Source organism: Athene noctua, chromosome 1, assembly GCF_965140245.1.
Source record: "Athene noctua chromosome 1, bAthNoc1.hap1.1, whole genome shotgun sequence".
NCBI classification, from domain to species: Eukaryota; Metazoa; Chordata; class Aves; order Strigiformes; family Strigidae; genus Athene; species Athene noctua.
The window spans coordinates 97,807,590-97,830,026 of NC_134037.1; the positions used below are offsets into that span (position 1 = coordinate 97,807,590).

The following is a 22,437-nucleotide window of genomic DNA, read 5'->3' on the forward strand; positions in this document are numbered from 1 at the left end:
TGGGGTCCCAGTTAGGGCGTTTAGGACTTGATTCTTTCCGCAAGCATCAAAGGCTTCTGGTGAAAAATGACTGGAAATACCTGCTGTTCAGTGTTCCAGTATGCCCTGAGTCTAAAAATAGCCAACTGACTTCGTGCAGGAGGAAATGTGATCACAGTGCTCTTGCAGAGAACCATGATATTTGATTAGAGTGCTTGGATTTTCCTAGCAATGAACATAGCAGGTCAAATAACTGGAAGAAGAAGCTGGGAAAATTAAAACTGTGGAAAAGTACAATTTTGGTGATCACCACAAATTATTGAGAAATGCAGTAGATTTTCCATCCTGTTGAAGCATTTTCTGTAGAGACTGATTTCCTGTCTAGAAGGCAGGGGCTGTAGGACAATCACAAAGATATACTTCTGATGTATAAATCACTGGATAAAGTTCTCCTGCCTGTTCTAATACAGTCAGATATGGATTATCTTTGCTTATCTTAATAGTTGGAAGTGAATATTTGAAATAGAATTGAGGCCCTATCAAAAGCATTTAACCACAATTCTCAGGCTTTGAGGAAGTGTAGCAATGCACATTGGGCAAAAATTGGTAGCCATTGCAGGGTTACAACTGTAAAGAAATGGGGGAGATTCTCTGTTATCACAAAACAACTTTCAAATTTGAGGTAGTATTCATCAAGACATCAAACTTTTTCTTGGGATGAAAGCTTTCCACTAGAAAATCAGCACTCCTGGACTCCTTGTGAGTACCTCCCTCTTTAGAAGAAAATAATTGTCCAGAATGCAAAGGCGTTTCACCGGTATCAGATGCATGGCCCTTTAGTGCAAGTCTTTTTTGTGCTAATGTCTTTGTTGCTTGTGGATGGTGCCATAGAAAAACACATAAACAATCTTCTTTCAAAGAATGTCTACTTTCCTAGAACAAACATCTCTGTTACTGTCTCCTCCTCAGACTCTCTGAAATCAATGAAGTTCCTCTGTTTAATGTTAAAGGTTTTTTTAACAGACACCTCACTGGCTGAGTGCCATCCATGTGAATTATCTACATGACTTCAGGTCATGTCCCTTGTTTAAAATGAGTAGATCCAGAGCAATGTGGTTTAGAACAACTTTACATTTGACTGAATTTGAGTTCTAGTCAAATTTTATTTTAAGCCATATGTAATAAATTCATTAATGAAATCACTAACTAAGAAAGGATTACCAGACTATGAAAATATGCTGTAATAAGGAAGCCCTGGAAAAGAATTCACATCTGTGAATAACTACAGTGCAATGGTGAAGAGTATGTCAAAAACAATGCCATCTATAATAGGAGTGGAATACTGTAGAGGAACAGCATATGTAGAGATAGTTTACCCTTTGCTTAATGCTAATCTTTTTGCTTGCTTGTTCACAGACACCAGGATCTGGTGTACATCATGAGGATTTACTCCAAAGGTAACAAGGAATTATTAGCATTGCTAAGTGTCATAACACTAATTTATACGGTATCACAGTGCAGGAATTGGGCCCAATTAAGTCTTATTATTGTTTTGTAGAGAGGAGGAGAAAGGCTATGCAAAATATGAAGGATTTTGAGATACTGGATCCTTCCCAGTCCTTAGTTAACAGAAATTCTTTGTACTTATGCAAAATATAGAACTACCTTAGAGTTGCAATAACCTTGATTAAGAATCATTGCTACATGATGAATCCTGGGTAGTAAATATCATCATATACTAGTTAGAGACCAGAAAGCAGGAATTTATCAAAGCAAAGAAAGAACCCAGGAGTCCTGATCCCAAGAATCCTCTGGTTGGATGATTCCCAGTGCTTCATAGACAAGCCTTACTCCATTTTCTTCTCTCATGCCCCCTTAACAGATCTAAATCATCAAGTGAATGTATGGCTAAACCTTGTAGATGCACATCTGCATAGGTCTTCTGGCTCTGCACAGACGAACTTTAAAAGACTAATTTTTTTTTAATGTTTGTAAAATCATCTGTGTCCACTTGTACATGGATGCACACAGAGGTCCCTGCATTACTTGTATGTATGCATAAGCACAATTACTGCAACATGCAGAGTGTACGGAGACAGAAAAAAAATATATATTTAAGACTGTTCTTATGCAGCAGTAGCTGATGACATGATGATTTTGGGGAAAGAAAGTCCTCATTCTTAATTTCAGCAGCTGCCATGAATATGCATTTTGAGCTGTAGCATAGCTAATAAGAAATTGAGGCTGTGCTGTAATATAATTTTTCTTTGAGAAATGTAGTAACAGCAACTTCCTGTTTTCTCTTCCCTTTCTATAGCACAGGAAAGAGCCTTCTTGAAGTAAGCGTGGAAACTTTAGCAGGTGTGTCTTGCTGTCACACTGAAACTCAAGCAAATTGAACAGCATGCTGGCAGGAGCTCCAGGGCCTTTCTTGGCTGCAGAGCAGGTGCAGCACAGGCACACTGCAGGGATGTAAGCGAAGCCCCTGTACTTGGGGGACATGAGTACAGCTAGGCTGGGTTATCTGTGCTGGCTTTAAAGAGACTGTCCAAGTAGACAAATAGCAGTGAAGAAAGGGTGCTGGCAGACTGCTGCAAGAGTCTTACACACCCAACAGGGATTTTTGGGCTGCTACCACTACCCATGCCACAGTCCCTGCTGGTGTGTGCTTGCTGCCTATGCTAGCGCAGTGAAATCTTGTGTGAATTTGCCTGTCCGGTACCCTTTCCACTACCACGTGTTCAGGATTTACACTGGAGCTGCCATAGATGCACCACATATGTTAATTCATCACCTGTCAACTGGTTCCAGCCGACTCTGAAGGCAACCTTGACTTGCTTGAAAGGTGTTGCAAGTAAAACCTTCAGGTCCACTGAAATGCCGAGTTGAGTAGTGGATAGCTCCTCCCCTCCAAATCTGCCTAGTGTCTTAATGTCACCTCCATTTCCCTGTGAAAGGGGTTTAAAACCTGGCAGCTTCAGCAGGCTGTCTCTGGGTAGCCCTTCCCTGTAGCTTCATTTTGATAGCTGCCTGTATTTAAATCCACCTATGCTACTTGTGCCTGCCATGAGAGATGGGGATGGAGGTTTCTGACCTGAGTCTGGAGGAAAACACAGACATCAAACCTCCACTTAAGAAAGTGAGTAGCAAAACCAGCAAGAACAGCTGCAGAGGGGCTTGGACATACATCTCATGCCTGCCAAGAGATCCTCAGATTTTACATTTTCTGGATGTTTTAGTTCTGTTGTGTTTATACGGTAGAGTAACAGTCCCTTGTATGCAGAAATCTTCTAACCCGTGTATGTCATTCAGCTCTCATTAGCCGTTTTAATCCCTCGGTCCTACACCAGTCTCCTCCACCTGGCACAAAGGGAGCGACACCAGACAGTCAAGCCATGTAAGTCTGAGGGGTTTTTGGCTGGGCAGTTGATTTCCAGCTGGTAAGGTAGAGGGTGGAAGCCTTTGGTGCTGGAGCACTTCACTGGACACAGAATATGTTCAGTACTGGCAGAGGCTGCACAGACCCTCCAGGGACAGACCCTGTCACTCTGGCTCAATTGTCACCTCTTAGCAGGAGCAGAAACAAAGCCCACTGTGTGCCTTGGGGTCTGGATCACCTGACTTAACATCAGATCTCCCTCTTCATAGCTGCAAAACAAATTTTCTGGCTCAAATAGAGTTAGAGGTGTGCCTACCAAGCTGTGTCTGCTGTTTTCATCTAAGTGCACATGTCTGAAAGTGAGATGCTTGAATATGAGCTAATCACCCGAGGCTCTCTGTGTAGCACAGACAAGTGTCTAATCTTAACACATTTAGGAGAGAAGATTAATCCCACCTGAAGTCTCAAATGTTGTTTGTGTTAATGGTAAAAATCAGCTAAAGCTTTACCCTTACTGATGCCTTTATAGTTTCTCTTTCCTTTTCTGCTTTTCAGAGACCTCCTGCATCAAGCTGAAGAAACAGTGAAGCTCATGAAAGAGAATCAGGTTTGCTTAAAACACAGGACAATTCAGAGAGCTTGGTGTTGAAGCAGAAAAAGGGAGAAATGTGATTAAATACTTCAAACAGCACTCAAAACTTTCTTCAAAGTAAAAAATGCCATTTCTTTAGGTTAACAGACTTTGGTATTTCTGTTGTAAATATGAATCAATTCTGTACCTTCTGAGTACAGAGTTTTGTTCTTGAAAGTATCCCATCTGGTTTACGTTTGTCAGAGTGGCTGAAGAGCTTGGTAGAGAAGCCAGTATGTTTGTTTTCTAATGGTTAAGGATGCGAGACCTCTGCTAGCTGCACTCCATAACTGTGCCAGTGTTTCTGAGAAGAACACAAATAATAACTCTCAGTATTTGCCTCTTCAGTTTCCTCTTGGTCCTTTAGGTTCATATTTTCAAAAAGGACAGTAAAGACCTAGATATGTTTTGGCTGATGTCAGTGGTTGGTGCTGGTGAGAGCTTGAATCGTCACTCATGGTCAAGTCCTTTGTAAATCCCATCCTGGAGTTTTATATGTTCATTTTTCTTAATGCTGAGGCGTGTTGTTGTGTAAACTGGTCTTGATGTAATGGGAAAATGTAATTGCCAAGGTGATTCTGCTACTGACTCTTCAATCTACAGGGAGTCTGTTCGACTGTACATGGACTTAGCATACATTTTTGTGGAACTGAGTGGTTCTAACCAATGCTCTTCAGGATTGGTGAGAACTGCCTAATAAACATAGCACAGTTGAGCAGGGCTCTAGCTCTCAGATATTTGTTCCAGTCTGTGTCACACTAGTGGGATAAAATCTCAGCTGTTCAGGAACATTAACCCTGTTAGCAAGCTTGCAACAGTGATGTAAAGAAGCATCATCAAGCTCTGTGCTAACTTGTGTGTGCCCATCTTCTCCAATGGCAGCAGCAATTTCTGGCTCTATTCTGAGCTTTTTATAGGTGCGCGTTCAGCTTTAATTGCAGCATTTGCTGCCTAACCATCCATTTACTGTCTATTCTAGAGAAAAGCTGGATGGCTTGTCAAATGGAAATGATCAGGATTGCCAGGATTGGGCCATGGACTACTGCTTGGTTTTGCTGATTTAAAGCCATAGCAAATCTTGTGTGAGAAAGGAAAACAGCAAATAGGTTTCTTATCATCCTATACCTTCTTTTTTTTTCTTTTCTTCCAGATGATGGACTTCCAAAATGACTGGAAACTAATCACAATTTTTTTTAGTGCTGGAACCCCATGTTCTTCCTGTGCCTCCCCACACCTGGTAAGCTTTTCATGGGGTGGATTAGCAGTCAAGGCAGGTGGTTATGAAACTTTCCCAGACTCTGCTCTCTGCCATAGTGAACTAAAGGAGTTATTAGTTCCAGGATATTGAAATGACTCTATTCAGTGATGTAAGCTCCTGGCACATGATGTGTTTTGTATTTATAAACATCTGTACTTAATTTGTGATCCTAAGTCTGAGATGCTATAGCAAAATATCTTTTCCACCTTCAAGTCTAAAGATACTTTTCTTCCCCATTCTTGTCTTAGACAACATATTAAAAAAATATACAGGTAATTAAATTACAAGATGTTCCATGGGATTTTTTTTCTTGGTGCTGGCTAAGGCTGAGTCAAGAATATAGTGGTTGTTAGTAACCCTTCAGTACACAGCTCAGCACACAGGGTTTGTGACTCTTGGCAAATTGGTAACTTTGTTTTTTCTACTAGTTTTGATGGCATTTCTCATTTCATTTACAGAAGAACTGCGTATTGCACAACCTGGAACAACTTAAAACTGTCTTGGATTTTTTGTATAAAAAGGTAAGATTTATTCATCAGCCTTGAATACCTGAATCCTTTGCTGATTCTTCCAGTCTCCCTCACTGAACTAGGGCTTGTACCACTGTTCAGGTGACTTAGAACACCAGTCTCATTGGCTCAGTTCCTTGTCACTAAGAGTTTTATTCCTGCTTTTAAAAAGCTGATGCATGCAAACAGAAAGGATGGATAGGTAACTGCTTGGTTTTGCAACACAAGCTGATGTACCACTCAGTCTCTGTTTTCTTAAGTGATTTCTATGAAAACTGGAGTACATCTGTCTGAAAGTCATTCATGTTTAACAGGACTGTTTGTGAAAATAACTAATATCTAATTCCTGGATGTGTAGAGCTACCTAAGCAGCATACAGGCTTCTAACTACCTGGTGATGACTGTTACAGACCAGAAAAAACACCCATTAAAAATATGTATAATTAATCTTTTTTTCCTATTATGTGTTCATTTTAAGATCTCAGCATTTCTAAAGGTTTTCTAGCTGGCTGAGCTAAGAATTATCCACTTACCTAGGATGGTTTCTGGATAAGGATCTATCACTGCTAAAACAGACTATTAACTGTTTATCTGAAGTATTTCAGTAGCATATTCCAAGAATTTTGTTTTGCTGAATTGAAGAGCTAGAGAATATTCTAAACCTGCTAATATTTGATTGCATCAGGCCATAACCACTTGTTTTTCTCAAACTGACTTCAACAAATGTTGTGCATGGGTGAAGTTCCACCCACACATTCTCTTCAGAGTCTCTCCACTATTATTTACAGAATCTGTTTATGTGCACTTGTAAAAGTGAAATATCATTATGTAAATGGAAATCTGCTTTCTGCTTGGGGGAGAGGTGAGGCGGGATGCAGGAGTGCATGTGCTGTTATACAGGACATTTCATCCCCAGCTTTGCATTGGTACGTTGCCACAAAAAAGGCAGTTCCTAGTTCATTTGAGTTCAATTTAGTTGGCTGATGGCCACTTTGGTTATGTAAAATGAATTGCTGGGCTTCAGTCAAGAAGTCATGGTCACAAGTACTTCATGAATGACGATCAACATTATTCTAGATGGCAGGCATAGGAATAGGGTTCAGAGCAGAACAGGCAAAGACTTAATTATTGATTTTATGCAGGCAGAACCCCAGGCCAGAGGAAACACATGTGAAGTTGTAGACATAACTTACTGTTATCACTACTTGCTGATCTTTAATTGCAAATATAACATGATTAATTTTTGCTTTGTTACTGTAGGTTCCCAAGGCCTTTGTAAATCTGGTGGATTCCACTGAACTCACAATTTTCTCTCTTGCATGCCAAGATTACAATAATGTCAGGTAACAGAGGTTTCTTTAAATGCTTGACACTGTCTCCTGCTAGCGTTCAGACACATAGCTATATATACATATTGACTTTATAACTGAGGTAGAGCCTTCTGAACAGTTTTTTCTGCCCTTAATACAAAAGCATGACAAATATTTTAGGTCTCCATTTTGTTTCTGATAAACTCTCTCTGCAAGGCATATTTTTACCAGGAGGAGTAAGTGCTTTTAATGCTGCCAAGTTGGATAGCATACGTTTAAATATTGGGCCAGAGTGGGGGAAAAAGAGAAAGCCTTGACGTTGTACAAGCACTGTTCAGCAACAGCCAAAGCATTGTGTGTTATCAACAGTTTTAGCCACAAATCCAAAACACAGCACCATATGGGCTGCTATGAAGAAAATTAACTCCATCCCAGCCAGACCCAGTACCGTGATTATAGTCACAAGACTGCACAATCTACCTATCCTCAGCTTTTTAGTCAGTGGTACTTCTGCTGTGAAACTCTTGAGTCAAAAACTCTGAAGGCTCTTCAAATGTTTAAGTTTCTAGGTATCAATGGTCACAAAAGGAATAACTAGACTTAAAGCACATTAATAGGCTATGTGAAAGCTACTACTTGGTCTTAGGGTATGGCAGGATGGAGAACATCCAACTTGTCAGTTCCTTATGGTAACTGCATGCTTAGATGCTTTCATCTATCTCCCTTTCTCAGTACCCTCTAACAAAAGTGTGAGTAGCTTATGTCCCGATTTAGTATGGAGTAGGAGTGTGCACATGGACAGTTATAATGGAGTAGTTTACAGCTGATGAGATTCCACTCCATTTTACTCCACAGTAGTTTTTTTTCCCTGTGTCATAAGACACTATATGTACTAATATAGTTATCCTGAAGTGTTTCACAAGCTTTGCATGTATACAACCCAGGAGATGTTCCATTAGTCAAGGAAGGGGTCTGGCTGCTGTGTAACCATGTGCTTAACAACCAGTATAAGCAGAGGAGAAGCTTTCCTTGTCAAAAGTGACTGCACAGAGCATTGTAGCTTATTTCTCCTGCACAGGCACTAAGGGGGAAAATGCGAGACAGGTAAATAAGATTTGGAAAAGATTGATTTAGGAATAATGGGCCTTTCCATATATTGAAGACCTTAAAAAAATAAAATTAAATAGATCTATTTTCTTTTCCTCTGAGGAATTGTTATATTTCCTTTTCAATTTAAGGCAATTTGCTTTCTTGTCAGTATGTGCTTGTCACTGTGTTTATCCGGCTGAACAGTTCCACCAGCTTGCAAGCCTTGCACTTTACTCTTTCATAAACTCCTGGGTTCATCTCAGCCTCAGGCCCGGATTGTCTCCCAGATAAGGGCCCCAGCATTTGGCTACCAAGTTTTCATTTTGAACTGTGCTTTGAAAGAAAAACATAAGCCCATACCAAAAGATGAAATCTCAAGTGTCTAAAAGAATAGTGGCTGACACTCCCAGTCCCATGTCAGTACCTAACTTTAGGCATTGATGTTTGATACATAATACGGATTTAAAGTTTCTTCCTTCATTAGTTTCTAATAACTAGAAGTGTTGTCTGCACTAAAATTAGTGTGTCAATCCAATTTTTAGGTATGTAACTCTCCTCATCTACTTTATGAGGTTCTTCTGTTAGGCTTGGGTAAGATTCTGGTCCTGAGTTCCTGTGTCTTTCACTGACCTGTAGTGACCAAAGCACTTTAACAGACAACTTCCATTTTTATAGGTTTAGCTAAAGTTCTGTGAAAAGGAGAGAGTGTCTAATCATGACAGGTACTTACTGCTTATATATGCAAATCCCACAGAAAGATTTCTCAAATTGCTGTCCATCCAGACATTTTCCACTGAGTGTATCTTTGCTGGAACCAGACTAATCTTAAATGTATCCTTTATTGTTCCTGTCTATAGCCTTGGGAGGTCTGAGTTCTTCAACTAGCTGCAGAAATATGCAGTATGCACATCTCAATTTGCAGGTCAGAAATTTGGCTGAGATTGGTTAGCTGCCTGACAGTGTCTGGCCATCCTTTAGTATATATAATTTTTTGCAGCATTAAGCTTCCTTCTGCATTTCTAGATGCAGGTCTTATTGCCAAATACGAAGGCAAAAGTTTCTGTGAAAGTATTCTGAGTATGTTTAATTCTCCTGTATGGCTATAGAGGGGGAAATGTTTGAAAACTAGTGCAGCTGCTATTTTAAGCGTGAGCATGCTGCTAGCTTGTGAGACCCCATGCTAATCCAAGTCTGGTATATCTGTCATCTGAATCCAAATCAAGAAGCAATCCAAAGCTCTGGATGTGGACATCTATATCATTCTATGTTTATATCAAAAATTAGGATGTTTCATGTAGCTTTCCCTATATATGCAACAATTTAGTCTTCAAGATATGTCAGTGCCTTAAAAGAGTTCATTCATGCTATTTGTATTGTTTGTCAAAAGTTGATAATGTCTTCCATGTTTTTCATTCTTTTCTGCAGCAATCCAGGCAGGAATCGGTGCAATTGTATTGGTGAACACTCCACATTAGATGATAACATATTGAGGTGGTCCTATCAGGTATGGCATCTTCTGTGTTGTTTGACTCTCATTGCTAGTTACATCTATTCATTTTCTGGATTAGACTGAAGTGAGGAGTTAAGGAAGGAATAGCAATGAGGCAGTTGAGTAAGAGGGTTTTTTACCACATGTCCACAGCAATCCTAACCCCATTTCTTAGATTGGGAACATTGGAGATAAGCTCTCTCTATACCCAAGTGATCTTAGTATCTCTTGAAGTTTCTGATGACTATATAGAGAAATGATCCATCTTGTCCAGTAACCTGGCACATGACTTAAAAGAGGGAAACTTTCTTTTAAGCAAAGACAGTTGTGCTAGAATTCATTTTTAAAATGACAGGGAGGCAATAAGCACTGACTTTTCATTGCTGCCTTAAGATTGCTGCTCTTTCAAAGAGTAAATTACAGTAAATCAGTGTAGCTTTCTTATAACTACAAGGAGCTTACAGTTATTGTGTAAGAAGATAACATTAAATTACTGTCCTTGTTCTGGATTACAGAATTTTATTATTGCAGTTTATTAGGGATGGGAATAATCTTAGTTCACTTTAAACCCTGACGAATTGCACATATATTATTACACTCTTTACCTGATAATACTCATCTGATTAAATGGTTGTCTATTCAGGATGCTTGGGAAAAACTGATGGAGTCTGAGAGGTTTAATCAAAAGGATGACTTCACTGTCGTTCCTCAGCCTTCGCTCCAAGAAAGAAATCTGCTGCTCAGACGAGTGAGTATACTCGAGTTGCTCCATTCTTTCTGGATGGTATCTGTTGAGATTGAGTGCAATATTCAGCTGGCTCTTGCCTGTCTAGGCTATGTGTAATGCTAGAAAACAAGGGTAGTCAGACATATGCAGAACACACCAGGAACAAACACTGAGGTCCTGAGAGTGGAGCTTTTGCTTCCCACAGCATCAGTCGGAGACCCTCTGTTATCTGAATGCAATGTTCGTGGAGAAATCAAGTCACAGCACCTCTGTCATGAATGTCTGGCAATTGTCAGTGCTGCTAATTTTTCCATATCTTTGCAGTCATCAGCATATTTATCCCTGAGTATGCTCATGTGTGTTTAGCAACAAAAGTAAAAAAAGTGGATAACAAGAAGCATTTAAAAATGGGTCGGGGGGAAAATAATAAAGGTCTTGTAAACTGTTGGAAAGTATACTTAGCTCCTTGCAATGAGATTAATGCAGTCTGGGAACCTGTGAATGAATTTTGTCCAGATTTTGTATTTGGTATAGCCAGCGGAGAATGTATGTAGATAGGGTTGCCTGGGATGTCAGACATGATTTTGTTGTAAGTGATCTTTAAGGGGAAGTTCAAAGGTCAAGGTTGTCTGAGACCTGGCAATGAAAGGGAAAATATTACTTCCTAGATAATGGTTCACTCAGAGCAAGGTATCAAAATCCAACATGTAACATTAGGTGGTTATTTGTAAAACAGGTGGTGGTGAGTCATGGTCTGGTTCCTGGGCATCAAAATAGCTCCTTGAATTTCTGGGAATTCCATTGCTCCCTTTAGCTCAGTATCAGAACAGATTGAACTGGGAGAAGAAATTTGTCTTCCAGGAAGGTTGGTGTCTGCTATGTTGAAAAATCTTCTTTTGCTGCTGGGTCATCTTATGTCAGGCTTGTTTTGTTGATGGCTGGTCCATATGCAAATGGCAGACTTAACTTTCACGGCATTGCTTTTTCTCTTAGTAAATTGCTCTGTTATTGCCTTAAATGCCATCTTAAGTCACAGGTGGATTCTTTTTTTTTTCTGATTTGTGGTACACCTGCAGGCCACCATGTATAATCTTCCAAACTATTCCAACAGTTCTTATTTATGTATAAATAAGCATGATCTCTTAAGACAAATTCTGCATGCTTCCACTTTTAAGTGCATGTAAGTTTTAGCTAGAGGAAGTGTTGTTTATTCCAAATCATTTGTGTGATCACATCTCTGAGTCTTCCTGATCTCTGGTATGTCATTATTGTGATCATGCTTTGCTGTTGCTCTGGTCTTCTTGTCCTGTTGATGTGCAGTCCCTTACGGTGGCAGGTACAGCAATCACAAGAACAGCATCTGTTCTGTCTTGATGCACCAGCAGTAACTGAGATCAGCAACAAGTGGCTTAATGAGAGTACCAGAAATTGATATTCTTTTGGATATGAATATTATTTTACAGATGAAGACCTTTTGAGGCTGAATATCTTATCTTTCCATATTCTTTAAGTGTTTTCTCAGGGTTGAAATGCTTTCTCTTTCAGAGCAGGGATGGTTTCGTTACCACATCAAAGACACAAGTGGAAACTCTGGAAGAAGAATATACTCTCATGGCTGTGGGCCTCTGGAACAACATGGTGAGTACCACAGACAATGTTGCTTACTGGACTAAGTACAGATGCCTGGTAACCACACTAACCAGGCTTTGAGTAGTGAGGAGGTGGGGGAAGGAAGACTATAGGAAAGAAACATCCCATGACTGCTATCCTCCACCATGCAGAGAGACTGCACTCAAATAATGCTAAATGTCCTACATTCCCAAGACAAATCTCTTGCTGTTCTGTGGCTGCTACTTATGTCAAGAGCTTTTTAGAAATGTTTCCAAAGTAGCCACTTGGGGAAGTCTCAGGGAGTAAATGAGCTGTGACAGACCCTCCTTTTGCTAGGTCTGTGACAGTGTGGCAAAGTGACAAATGAGCCTCATTCTAACCTGAGATTATAGCGATTATACTCTTCTGATTACTCTGTTCTGTATTCATCCCCCCTCTTTACTAGTGAGCCTCATAATGTTATCTCCTCCTTAATCATCATCCTTCTACTGCTGTTGCTCACAGTAAGAGCTGATAAACAGCCTTGAGGAGCTCCTGTTACTCCCTCAGGAGTTTGATGTCCTACCCAGCTGAGGAAAGACAACAAATTGTGCCTTCTAATGGGTGGAAGAGGGTGTCTAAAAGACCCGCTTGACCTTGAACTTGATGACCAATTCTGCAGGAGGCTGTTTCCTTCTTCAGACTTGAGCTGCTGACGCAGCATTTGTGTGACTGAGTGGATGCATGTACAGCTGGAGGGGTTTGCATTTTTAAATTGATGATGGGGGCAAGTGAAGAAATGGGAGCTGCTTTTCAATATGAATGAGACAAAAAAGCAGGCATGTGGTTTTGGACTCACCAGAGCAAAGTAGGATGTTACTGCTTAGTGCATTATATTTGGATATGCCCTGATATCAGTGTTTTTGGCTAAGATGTTGATTTTACTGTTCCTTCTGATTTAGCAACTTTCAAAATTTTCTGCTTTTTTTTTACTAATAACCTTCTTATACACATGCTTTTTTTAATTAAAAAGAATCTGCAATGACCAATTAAAGAGAAAAAACTTTTTTGCTTGTTTTGCAGTCCACGTGTTAATAAGATTTTCATTTGAGAGCACCTACTATTCCTGTGTGTGTCCAAATTATCCTAAGCATGAAGGAAGAAATGTCTAATGCAACTGCCTTTAACCACGTTTAAAAATAAATCCAAGCAGATTGGCATGTTCTTGTTTCCCTTTATGCTAATTTTGGCAGTAGTAATGCTGTTGTAGCCTTGATAATTTAAAGAAGCAGGATTTGCAGGAAGAGGCTTTTATTCAGCCAGATGATATGGCTAGAAAAATCATACAGTCATTTTAATAAAAGATGTTATCTTTTAGTTAAAGTTAGTAGGACTTTAGTTAGTAGGAGCCAAAGAGTTAAAAATTGATCAGTTGCTGAAGCTCTAACCTTGGAACAACCAAGCTGCATTCAGTTATCTCCTCTGTTGTTATCTGTGACATTCCTTATCATGATGTCAAAGTTCCTACCTCAGTTCTTCAATCATAAAATAGATGCCATAATAAGATACACATTGGCTTCTTTATCATTGTTTTGCCTTAGTCCCACTACGCAATTACTGTCATTAGACAAATGAGCAAAGCAAACACTGAAAGTCAGATTCCTGAAGTCTGAACCGAACAGTCTCTCTGTTTCTAGCAGATCTCTGTAAAGAAGCTGAATGAGTTACTTTAACAGCCCATGTCTCAGTGTCCCCATCAGTGTTGGAGATCTTTACCTAAATCACACAATCACCATCACCTAAACATGATCGGTAAGACACTAGAAAGCAGTGGCATATCCTCCTCAGATACTAATCATTATAAATATTGAAGCTAGTTGGGAGCAAGCCATGCAAAGTATGAACATCCAGTTTGCTGTGAAAAGTGGCCCTTTACATCTGCTTAGTGTGGATTTTTCCATCAGCAAATTTTCAAAATGTAATGCTGAATATGTTTTCAGCTAGTGCAGAAAATTAATGCTTCTGATTGGAGAGGGACCACAGTGCCAGCCCATTTTATGCCTTTCCAGAAGGAATTGTTTGAGGCCAACTGAAACTAAAGCCGTTGGATTCTGAGATACACCTAACTGTGGCAATAGATCAGCCTGAACAAACTTGTTTTCTAGGGCTTATCAGTGGGAAACTGATCTGCAGCTTTGAGTAATATCCTTTTCTTTTATCAGATTTGGCAATTAGAAGAGTTCATGTGCTTCTAATGGGCTTCACTTTCATTTTTTTTCCCAGTCTAGAGTGTAGCTCTTTTTTTTTTTTTTTTTTTTCCTATGGCCTCTTACTGTCCAGCTCCTTAGATTTCAATTTCTGCAGAATCCAATAGTAGGCAACTTGAATATTCCTTGCAAGTAGTTGTGATGGCATCATTCCCAGTGTGAAACAGGTATATTGCGTTCTCCAAATGCAGGCTCTGTATAAGGGGAGAGGGACAGGGCTTACCTCCTGAAGTTTAATAAATCATGCAGACATACTCAGTCAACTCAGCACTGATTTCTTTCCTGTCCTCTCAAATTCTTACACTTGCAACAAATTCCTTTTGTCCCTTTAGATGATTTTTTTTTTTATTTGCAGCTTCTGCTAACAGAAGACCCTTGCTCTTCCCTCTGCTTCATTTTTCTGTCCCTAACCCTTTTCTGCACAGACTTGATTTGTTCTCCTTGGCTCTCTTCTTGAGCATCCCATTCTTTGGTATATTACTCTATTCTTCTCACTTTAACTGCTAAGAGCATTTTGTGGAAACAGCAGAGGTGAAAAACTAAAAGCAAAATGAAGTGGTACTTTTAAGGATGGCTGCATTAGGGCCAATTGCCCAGACTCAGGCAGTGAGCATGCTGGGGAGCCACCAGAACCAGAGAATTGTCATAAAGAAGGCAAATACCAAGTCTGCTTTATTTAAGAGTTCTCCCTCAGTGTGAGGGGACAGCCTAGGTGATCTGGCAGGAGAGAAAAACATGGCAAAACCCGTATCCTGCTACTGGTTTGAAGGGTGACTACAGGAATAGTAGTATTCCCGTCTTAACTCCTTTCCTCCCGTTTTTGTGCCTCCTCTTTGATTTAGTGGAACTTTGTTAGTATAGATGCAATCATCAGAAAGGCATCTCTCTGGGTAGGTTCCTTGTTGGCTTGTGATGGTATTCTCCCATGATGTAAAACCAGAGGGTAATAAAGATGCTTTCAGCATAAAAAGCACTGGCAGGTGTCCTCACCTGGTAAAGGTCCAGTTAATAGTTTATGCTACCTGCTTCAAAAAAGAAACAAACCAACCCACAATGCAGTATTGGGAACTGATAGGAAATCAAGATCATGAGTTGTGGAGCAGCAAACACAGCAGAATGAGGTGGTGCTACAGAACAGCATTCAGAGAGTTTCTCTCCTACTGTTGCCTGCCAGGTTGCCTTTACCTTGTTTAGAGGCTTGGTACCAGCCTCTTTCTTGGAATGATTACCTGCTTATTGGCCAAAGGGCAAAACCTTGACAATCTAGTGGCAGTTGGCAGTAGGACTGCACTTCAGGCTGTTTGAGAAGCAGCTGAGCTAGCAGGTGCTAAGAACTTGTCCTAGGCATGGCTGGATATTTTACCAAAACATTTCTAGCTATCTAGGAGCAATGTGGTTCATATGCTGAGCACATCAGTCAGCTAAATTACATTGGGTAGCTAGGAAAAGCTGAGAGAGGTTGATTGTTTACTTGGACAGCTTTGATGTTTACCACAGAGAGACTGATTGATTAATTTTGGCAAATGCCTACAATTTTACCTCTGAAAATATTATCTGGGGACAAAGCTCCTTTCACGTGTGTAAAGAACTTAGACAAGAATCTCTTGCTCTCGTGTTTGGCATTCTCTTGTGTAACAGAAAAGACCACAAAAAACCCTACCCTGCAACTATGAGAGAAACTGAAACCAGGCAAGAACCTGAATGGGAACAGCACTGCAGGAGGCTGCCTCTGCCTCTCTTCTGTGTTTACAGTGGCTGCTGCAGTACCAGAGCAGGCCAGCACGTAGCCAGCCTGCATGACAGATACGCTGGAATTCAGGGGAGGTTTTGACTGACCGCAGTGCTGACTTGGTGCCCAATTTCCTGACCAGGACCTTGCACTTCTGATGCATGGGAGTTGTCGGTGTTTACTGGGAGAACAGCGTCCCTGAACTGTCTGGAATGAATTTCCTCCTGGCAAAACTCGTTCTCATCACCCAACAACATAAAAGTGTCTAATACTTGTTTGAAATGCATTCCTAACCAAGAAATACCACTGTTGTCCCATGTTCTGTGGGATGATTCTGTGATGGAAGAAGAATATTTTGTTTTAAGAATGTCATTAAATAAAACTTTGTTTTGCCCTAGGAGGATGGGAGAGTACCAGCTTCCAATGTATCTTTTCTCTGAGTTTCATTATTTTTGCACGTTTCAGGGCATTCCTTTTATTCCTCTCAAAAAAAGCAGTGACTCTGTTTCTTCAAATGCTTCTTTCAAAAAAATATCAGCTCTGTAAGCCTCTATTTCTCTAAATTTTCCCATTATTTTCATTGATGGAACAACCAAAATAGAATATAACATTCCTAGGTTTAGAATGCATCAGTGACGTCAAGCCTGTTATTGTTGTGTTTTCCAGCCCCTTCAATCCTGTTTCTTTTGTAGTCTGCTGCTTCTGGCAGCTGCTGCTGCTGGTGCAAGCTGAGCAGACATTCACTGAGGAATCTAAATCCGTGGCAAACTCTTTTGGCTGTGATTGCAATTTAATTAGCACCCAGCAAGGTGCCTGAACAGGTGAAGTGATTCTTTGTGGTATTTACCACTTTGTGCTGTCAGTATTGGGTTTTGAATCATTCCATGATTTTTTCATTAACAACAATCCACTCTCTATCTTGTTAGAAGGTGGCCAACAAATACAAGTATTATCAAGCAATTATAAAGAATGTATGCGGAGTTGGAGGGCACCTTTTTGATGTTGTCTAACATGTGTGAAAATGCAGATGAGGAAACAGTTCTGGAAGGTGGGATAAATTAGCAAGCTTTTAGTTGCACAGGCTACAGCCACCAGAGGATTGGTGTGTGACCTTAATGCGTTGTATTTCATGTTTCTGACTTTGCTGAAAAATGAATTTTCAGCAGAGGGACTACATAAAGTTAGAGTTCGTAAGACAGAAGGAGTTAATGCAACTGAATGTATTACCAAAATGAAAGATTTTTAGGTTTCTGTTTATATTAGGGATTTTGTATTTTCCGCTTCTGAGGTAAAGTGATGTGGATTTACCCAAGCCTTCAGTGTACAATCTGAGTCAAAACTGCATTTTCCAAGGAGTTTCAGTAACACCAATTTTACTTCAGTTTCGACGCACTCAAAGTTGCTTTTCCTCCCACACAAAAGCTTATATGTTTCTTTATACTTTTATATGAAAACTGTAAACCATGAACTTCCAAGTGTGACTTGCTCAAGAGTTTCACAGCCTGGGAGAAGACAAAAAATGTGGTAGATGAGGCCTGGGAGGATGGACAGGCTGCGCAAGGAGTTGTTACCTGGCAGCTGAGCTGTGGCAACCCACCCTTTGCTTTCTCATACCCAGACCATCTGGGAAGTAAAACTGGCTTGCAAATTGCAGTTAAGTTTAAACTTCATAACCATAAAGGGGGGAAAACTAATCATGAGGATGGTTTAGGCTATGCGCTTCTAGAGCATGTCTACAGTTACTGTGGCTGAGCTGATAAATAGCAACTTGACTGCAAGCAGTAGAATACTGTGGTATAAGATCAGTGCCTTGTGGGAAAAACACTTACAGGGTCGACATTCCTAGAGTTAATGTGTGGATGGTTGTTTTAACGATGGTGGAATGACAGTCTGATCATATGAGAGGCCTTGTTCCTTGCTTTTGTAGGTATACATGTGGTATGTCATACATAGATAAATATTTATCATAAGCAAAACAAGTTTTTAAATATATATATGGACCTGATGGAAAACTCCAGGCACTAGAGCCTTTGAGTTGCTGCTGCTCTCCCTTCCCCACACAGCATGTATACAATTTATCTGTTCTCTCCCTTTCCAGATAGAGCCAGTTGGACAGAAGCAGCCTTATGGTGTCACAAAAATGCTTCAGGTTCAGTGTCCATCTCAGGTAAAAGCGTTTCCATATTACTGTGAGATTTTATTTACTCTTTGCAGAATTTCCAAGTTTTCAAATACTGTTGTTGTTTTCTTAAGTTCTTGGGAATGTGTACTTGCCCAATATATTGCACTGTTAAAAATTCAGTGTTCTTAAAGTTCATTGACACAGACTCTTTATTTTCTAAAGATGAAACTCTGAAAACAAGAACTTTTGACACAATTTAGTTAAATCATCTTACTGTATCAGATATTCTTTTATTCAGAATATAACTAGGTAATCTGAATGTATGAATTGTGGCTATCAGGGGTTCATTATCAGTATTAAAATCTGTGTCAGCAATAAAAATTAATCTATGTATCTTATATAATTTTTCTGTCATTTGACTCTGTCTGCTGCCAGGTTTAACTATTTTAGTCCCTAGAGCTGTCAATACCCCAGTAGTATCTTCAGGGTCTGAGCATCTCAGGTTCAAAGAACAGGTTCTTGAATGTTTTTGCATTTAAGCTCTGACTTCAATAATTTGATAGTGATAAAATATTACTGGCATCCAAAAGCTTCACTGAACAGCAATTAAAGCATCAAAGAAATTGAATTCTGTGTTTTGTTTGATGTTAGGTTTAAGGCAAGAGGTGGTGCTGTGCCTAGAGCATACCAGGGCTTAATTTTCAAGTCTAACCAGGTTTACTTCACTAGTGCAATATTCATCCCAAAATTAATACTGTAAAGATTTTCTTCTCTTGGAAAATCGAGCCAGAAGTCTTTAACATCAGCTGTCTCTGTTTCCACGAGCATTGTTAAGCATACTCTCTTCACTCTGCAGGAAAATCCATATTTGTTCACATATAGAAATAGTAACTACTCATCTTCCCTGGAGACATCAAACACCAAAGAAACATCTCAGGTATAGTAGGACTGTTTGCATCATATAGACAGAGTGTATTCAGGGAGTGGGGCAGGTGGGTGAGAGTGTGTTGCAACCTAATTAAACAGTGCTACCTGGGAAAGCTAAATACGAAGTTGTCCATGCTTGACTAAATAGTCAGATGCTTAATAGCACATTTTCTCCTTGGTGGATTTTATGGAGTGTGATTTAAGGTAGGTGTGTTCAGACAGCCTAAAGTAAGTCTTGCCTTCACTGTTAAGAACCTTTGTAAAACATCTGGATAACAATGTTAATTTCCCTGGGATAAGAGGATAGTGAAAATAGGACCATTTAGTCCTACCATGGAAGAAACTAGATCAGATCAGTACGACACCACTGTGTGAGTCTGATTTAATTTCATTTATGCCATGGTAAAACTGAAGGACAATGGATTTTTCATTTTTATTTTTTGTGAGATAGTTGCAGATTAGATGTGCAGAGATAAACAGCCGTGGTTGGTTTTTTTTTTTTTAATCATGGTATTCTGATTCTGAACAGAACTTGGTGTTCCCAAGCAGCTACAGAGGGAGGTGATAATGCTCATTTTCATGCCCCAGAACAGAGTGTCTAGACCACATCTGCACTCAAAATGGCCTGTATGTCATTGGAATAGTAATATACATTTCTCCTCTTATTTTAATATAATGCCATCTGTTTTGTTAGTTATTCAGGGTGTTTAGACCTCTGCATGGGGCAAGTCCCTACCACTCTGATTTTTGGTAGTAGCTGTGGTGTAGGAGGCAAGAAGCAACACTGTGTTATGTGGGTTTTTTTAAATTAAAAAACCAAAATGGAGCAATGGGACAAGACACACAAGTATCTTTTCCTTAGACAAGTTAGGCTCCTTAAGGAGTTCTGTAAAGAGATTTGGAGCAAGCACATGTCCTTGGGTCTTGTGCAATGGTGTGCTCTGGTATACAGATGGTCAGCCTTCACTAACAGTAGACCTTGGGGATGTTTGTGTCAGTAGGCTGCAACCCCAAGGAGCCAAGAGGGCAAATCCCTGGCTACACGTAGAGAGTTGCATGTGGAGAAGTCAAGCTCATGGCCTGCTGACAAAGATATGATTTCTTGCTGGGATATTATTCTAGGGATGTTCAGTTTCTCACAAAAAGATGTGAGCTCACCTAGCTCAGAGTATGGGTGCACAAAATGTTGTATAGCTGAATGCAGCACGGCACAGAAACTGAAATAACTGGCCCCACTGGTAGGCAAGAGCTGTGCTGCACTAATATGGCCATGTGACTTCTGAGCAGTCTGAGCTTGTGTCTGCCTTCAAAGGGCAGTTGTAGGCATGGCCTGAAGACAGGAAATTCATTAATCCAGTGCTCTGAGGCAGAAATGGTTTATCACAACCAGAGTGTAGTGAGTCTGATGTAAAGTCTTGCCCTCTCTGTCTTTGCAGGAGAAGAGTTATGGAACAAATATTCCTTGTTTTGACCGGGGTCCCTCTGATACAGTTCCGGTTTCAGGTACAGTCCTATGCAATCGTATTGTAGAGCTACTTCATTTGATGATAGAACAGGAACTGGGTTTAGTTAGGAAGGTATGCTTTTATATGAAGTAGTGCACTCTATTGACTGTGGCTTTTAAGATTCTTTTTGGAACAACGTAAGTAGTTGTATAACAAGATACAAGTTTTCCCTCAAGGATGGTGAAAGCTTATGCAACTGCACGTTCCATGTACAAAGAAGTGACAGTGGAAAAGACAGGAGGTAGTCGGGTACTTCAGTTGCTGGGGTGGGAAAACTGTATATGTATGGAGTAGGGGCTCTTGTCAGTGCAGTCTTGGGTGCAAAAAGCCACATGAAATTCTGCCCCCGGGTGGGTTTTGTCTTCCCTCAGAAGCTGTGGTGGTCCCCAGATTTCTACCCTGTGCTGGCACTAGAGCTGTGCCTGCTTTTCAGTTGCTTCCACGGGTTAAAAGGAATTTGAATAAGCACAGATGCAAGACTGAAATCTTACTGCCTCCCTTGTTGCTGTAGCTAATGCCCAGCTATGGCACCAAGAATAATTTCTGATTTGATAACTGTCTGTGTCTCTCATTCTGAGATGATGCTGTCATGAATATTAAAATACTGTCTTTGCAATGCTTTATGCTTATTCTAAGGAAAATTTTGGATAATCATCACAATTTAAGTTTTATATCCTCTCTCCCTTACACTACCTTTATTTTTTTATTTATTAGTTCATAATTTAAAACCAGCAGATATTCAGGTGATTGGTGCCCTGGGAGATTCACTCACAGTAAGTAAAGATCACTGGATAGCCAGTTAATTGTTAAAGCATAGCCATACTTGTTAAACCAAGTAATGAAAAAAGCATGTCTGAATTTTTAACCCTAGAAATAGAATACATACAGTTACACCCTATTGAACCATACACATTTTTCACATGTTCTTTTCCATACTCCACCTTGACTGACTGGCAATCAGATTATGAGTCTAATCTGAGTGTACAGTTCCCATTTAACATCCACAGGAGTGCTACAAAGAGAAGAGCTGCAAGATTTGATCGGGCAGCAAGAAAACCAGCCTGCTAGAGTGGTCTCACAATGATTGCTTTTCTTTACTGATTCTAGGCAATTTGTGAGGTATTGGCCTTCAAAGTTATTATAGTAAGCAGCATAAATAGAAAAAATTCTGCAGATAATTGTGTATAGATGTATATGATAATACCAAGGCCTATAAAGTCATGTCCACTTACACTAACTAAATATTTGAGTAAAATTGCAATAGATCATCAGGTATGTCAAGTGTAACTTTTCTTGAGAGTTTTAACACTATTCCTGGAAATATGTAAACTCGTTACCCCTAGACTGGCTGTGATTCTGCAATCAGTGACAACTGCTTCACTGCTTATATCTTAATTCATGTTTCTTATGTGTTCTGTGCTAATTACAACATTAAATCCTTGTAGTCTCCTTTCTTGAGGAAACTGGGGGAGGGAAGCTGTAAAATCACCGTGCCACTTTTTAATGTGAGGAACACTATAAATTATTCATTCAGAACCATTGCGATGTTATTTATTCCTTATGTAAATTTAGAATTATATGAATATTTGAACATTCTCAACCAATTTTTCCCCACTTGATCTAATCAAGAAGTTGATAGAAGAAGGTAAAGCACTGGAGCAGAGTTAAAATACCCTCAGCCCTTGATCCTCTTGAAAACAAGGATCTGTGATATTTGGGGAAGACAACGTAGCTTGCTTCATTAATATACTCTTTAATTATTTTCTCTAAGATCAGTTAGAGAACTAATTACTGTAGAAATTCTTATTTTCTGAAGGTGAACTCCTCTCCTCTTCTACTTCCAGGCAGGTAATGGGGCATCATCCAAACCCCATAATGTTCTGGATGTTCTGACTCAATACCGAGGTGTTTCTTGGAGGTGAGTCC

General features: G+C 39.9%; 1 protein-coding gene across 1 annotated transcript in view; it reads left to right on the forward strand.

Moving 5' to 3' along the window:
• The window catches only part of PLB1 (phospholipase B1), an 81,868-nt gene that overhangs the window by 6,307 nt on the left and 53,124 nt on the right, over nucleotides 1-22,437 (forward strand). The window contains exons 5-19 of the mRNA XM_074897062.1: nucleotides 1,396-1,436; nucleotides 2,297-2,340; nucleotides 3,292-3,376; nucleotides 3,914-3,965; nucleotides 5,140-5,226; nucleotides 5,706-5,768; nucleotides 7,017-7,099; nucleotides 9,581-9,659; nucleotides 10,288-10,392; nucleotides 11,917-12,009; nucleotides 18,056-18,124; nucleotides 18,936-19,016; nucleotides 20,443-20,509; nucleotides 21,226-21,284; nucleotides 22,356-22,429. Of these exons, the coding sequence (XP_074753163.1) occupies nucleotides 1,396-1,436; nucleotides 2,297-2,340; nucleotides 3,292-3,376; nucleotides 3,914-3,965; nucleotides 5,140-5,226; nucleotides 5,706-5,768; nucleotides 7,017-7,099; nucleotides 9,581-9,659; nucleotides 10,288-10,392; nucleotides 11,917-12,009; nucleotides 18,056-18,124; nucleotides 18,936-19,016; nucleotides 20,443-20,509; nucleotides 21,226-21,284; nucleotides 22,356-22,429 (1,082 nt within the window). The remainder of the gene's footprint in view (nucleotides 1-1,395; nucleotides 1,437-2,296; nucleotides 2,341-3,291; nucleotides 3,377-3,913; nucleotides 3,966-5,139; nucleotides 5,227-5,705; nucleotides 5,769-7,016; nucleotides 7,100-9,580; nucleotides 9,660-10,287; nucleotides 10,393-11,916; nucleotides 12,010-18,055; nucleotides 18,125-18,935; nucleotides 19,017-20,442; nucleotides 20,510-21,225; nucleotides 21,285-22,355; nucleotides 22,430-22,437) is intronic.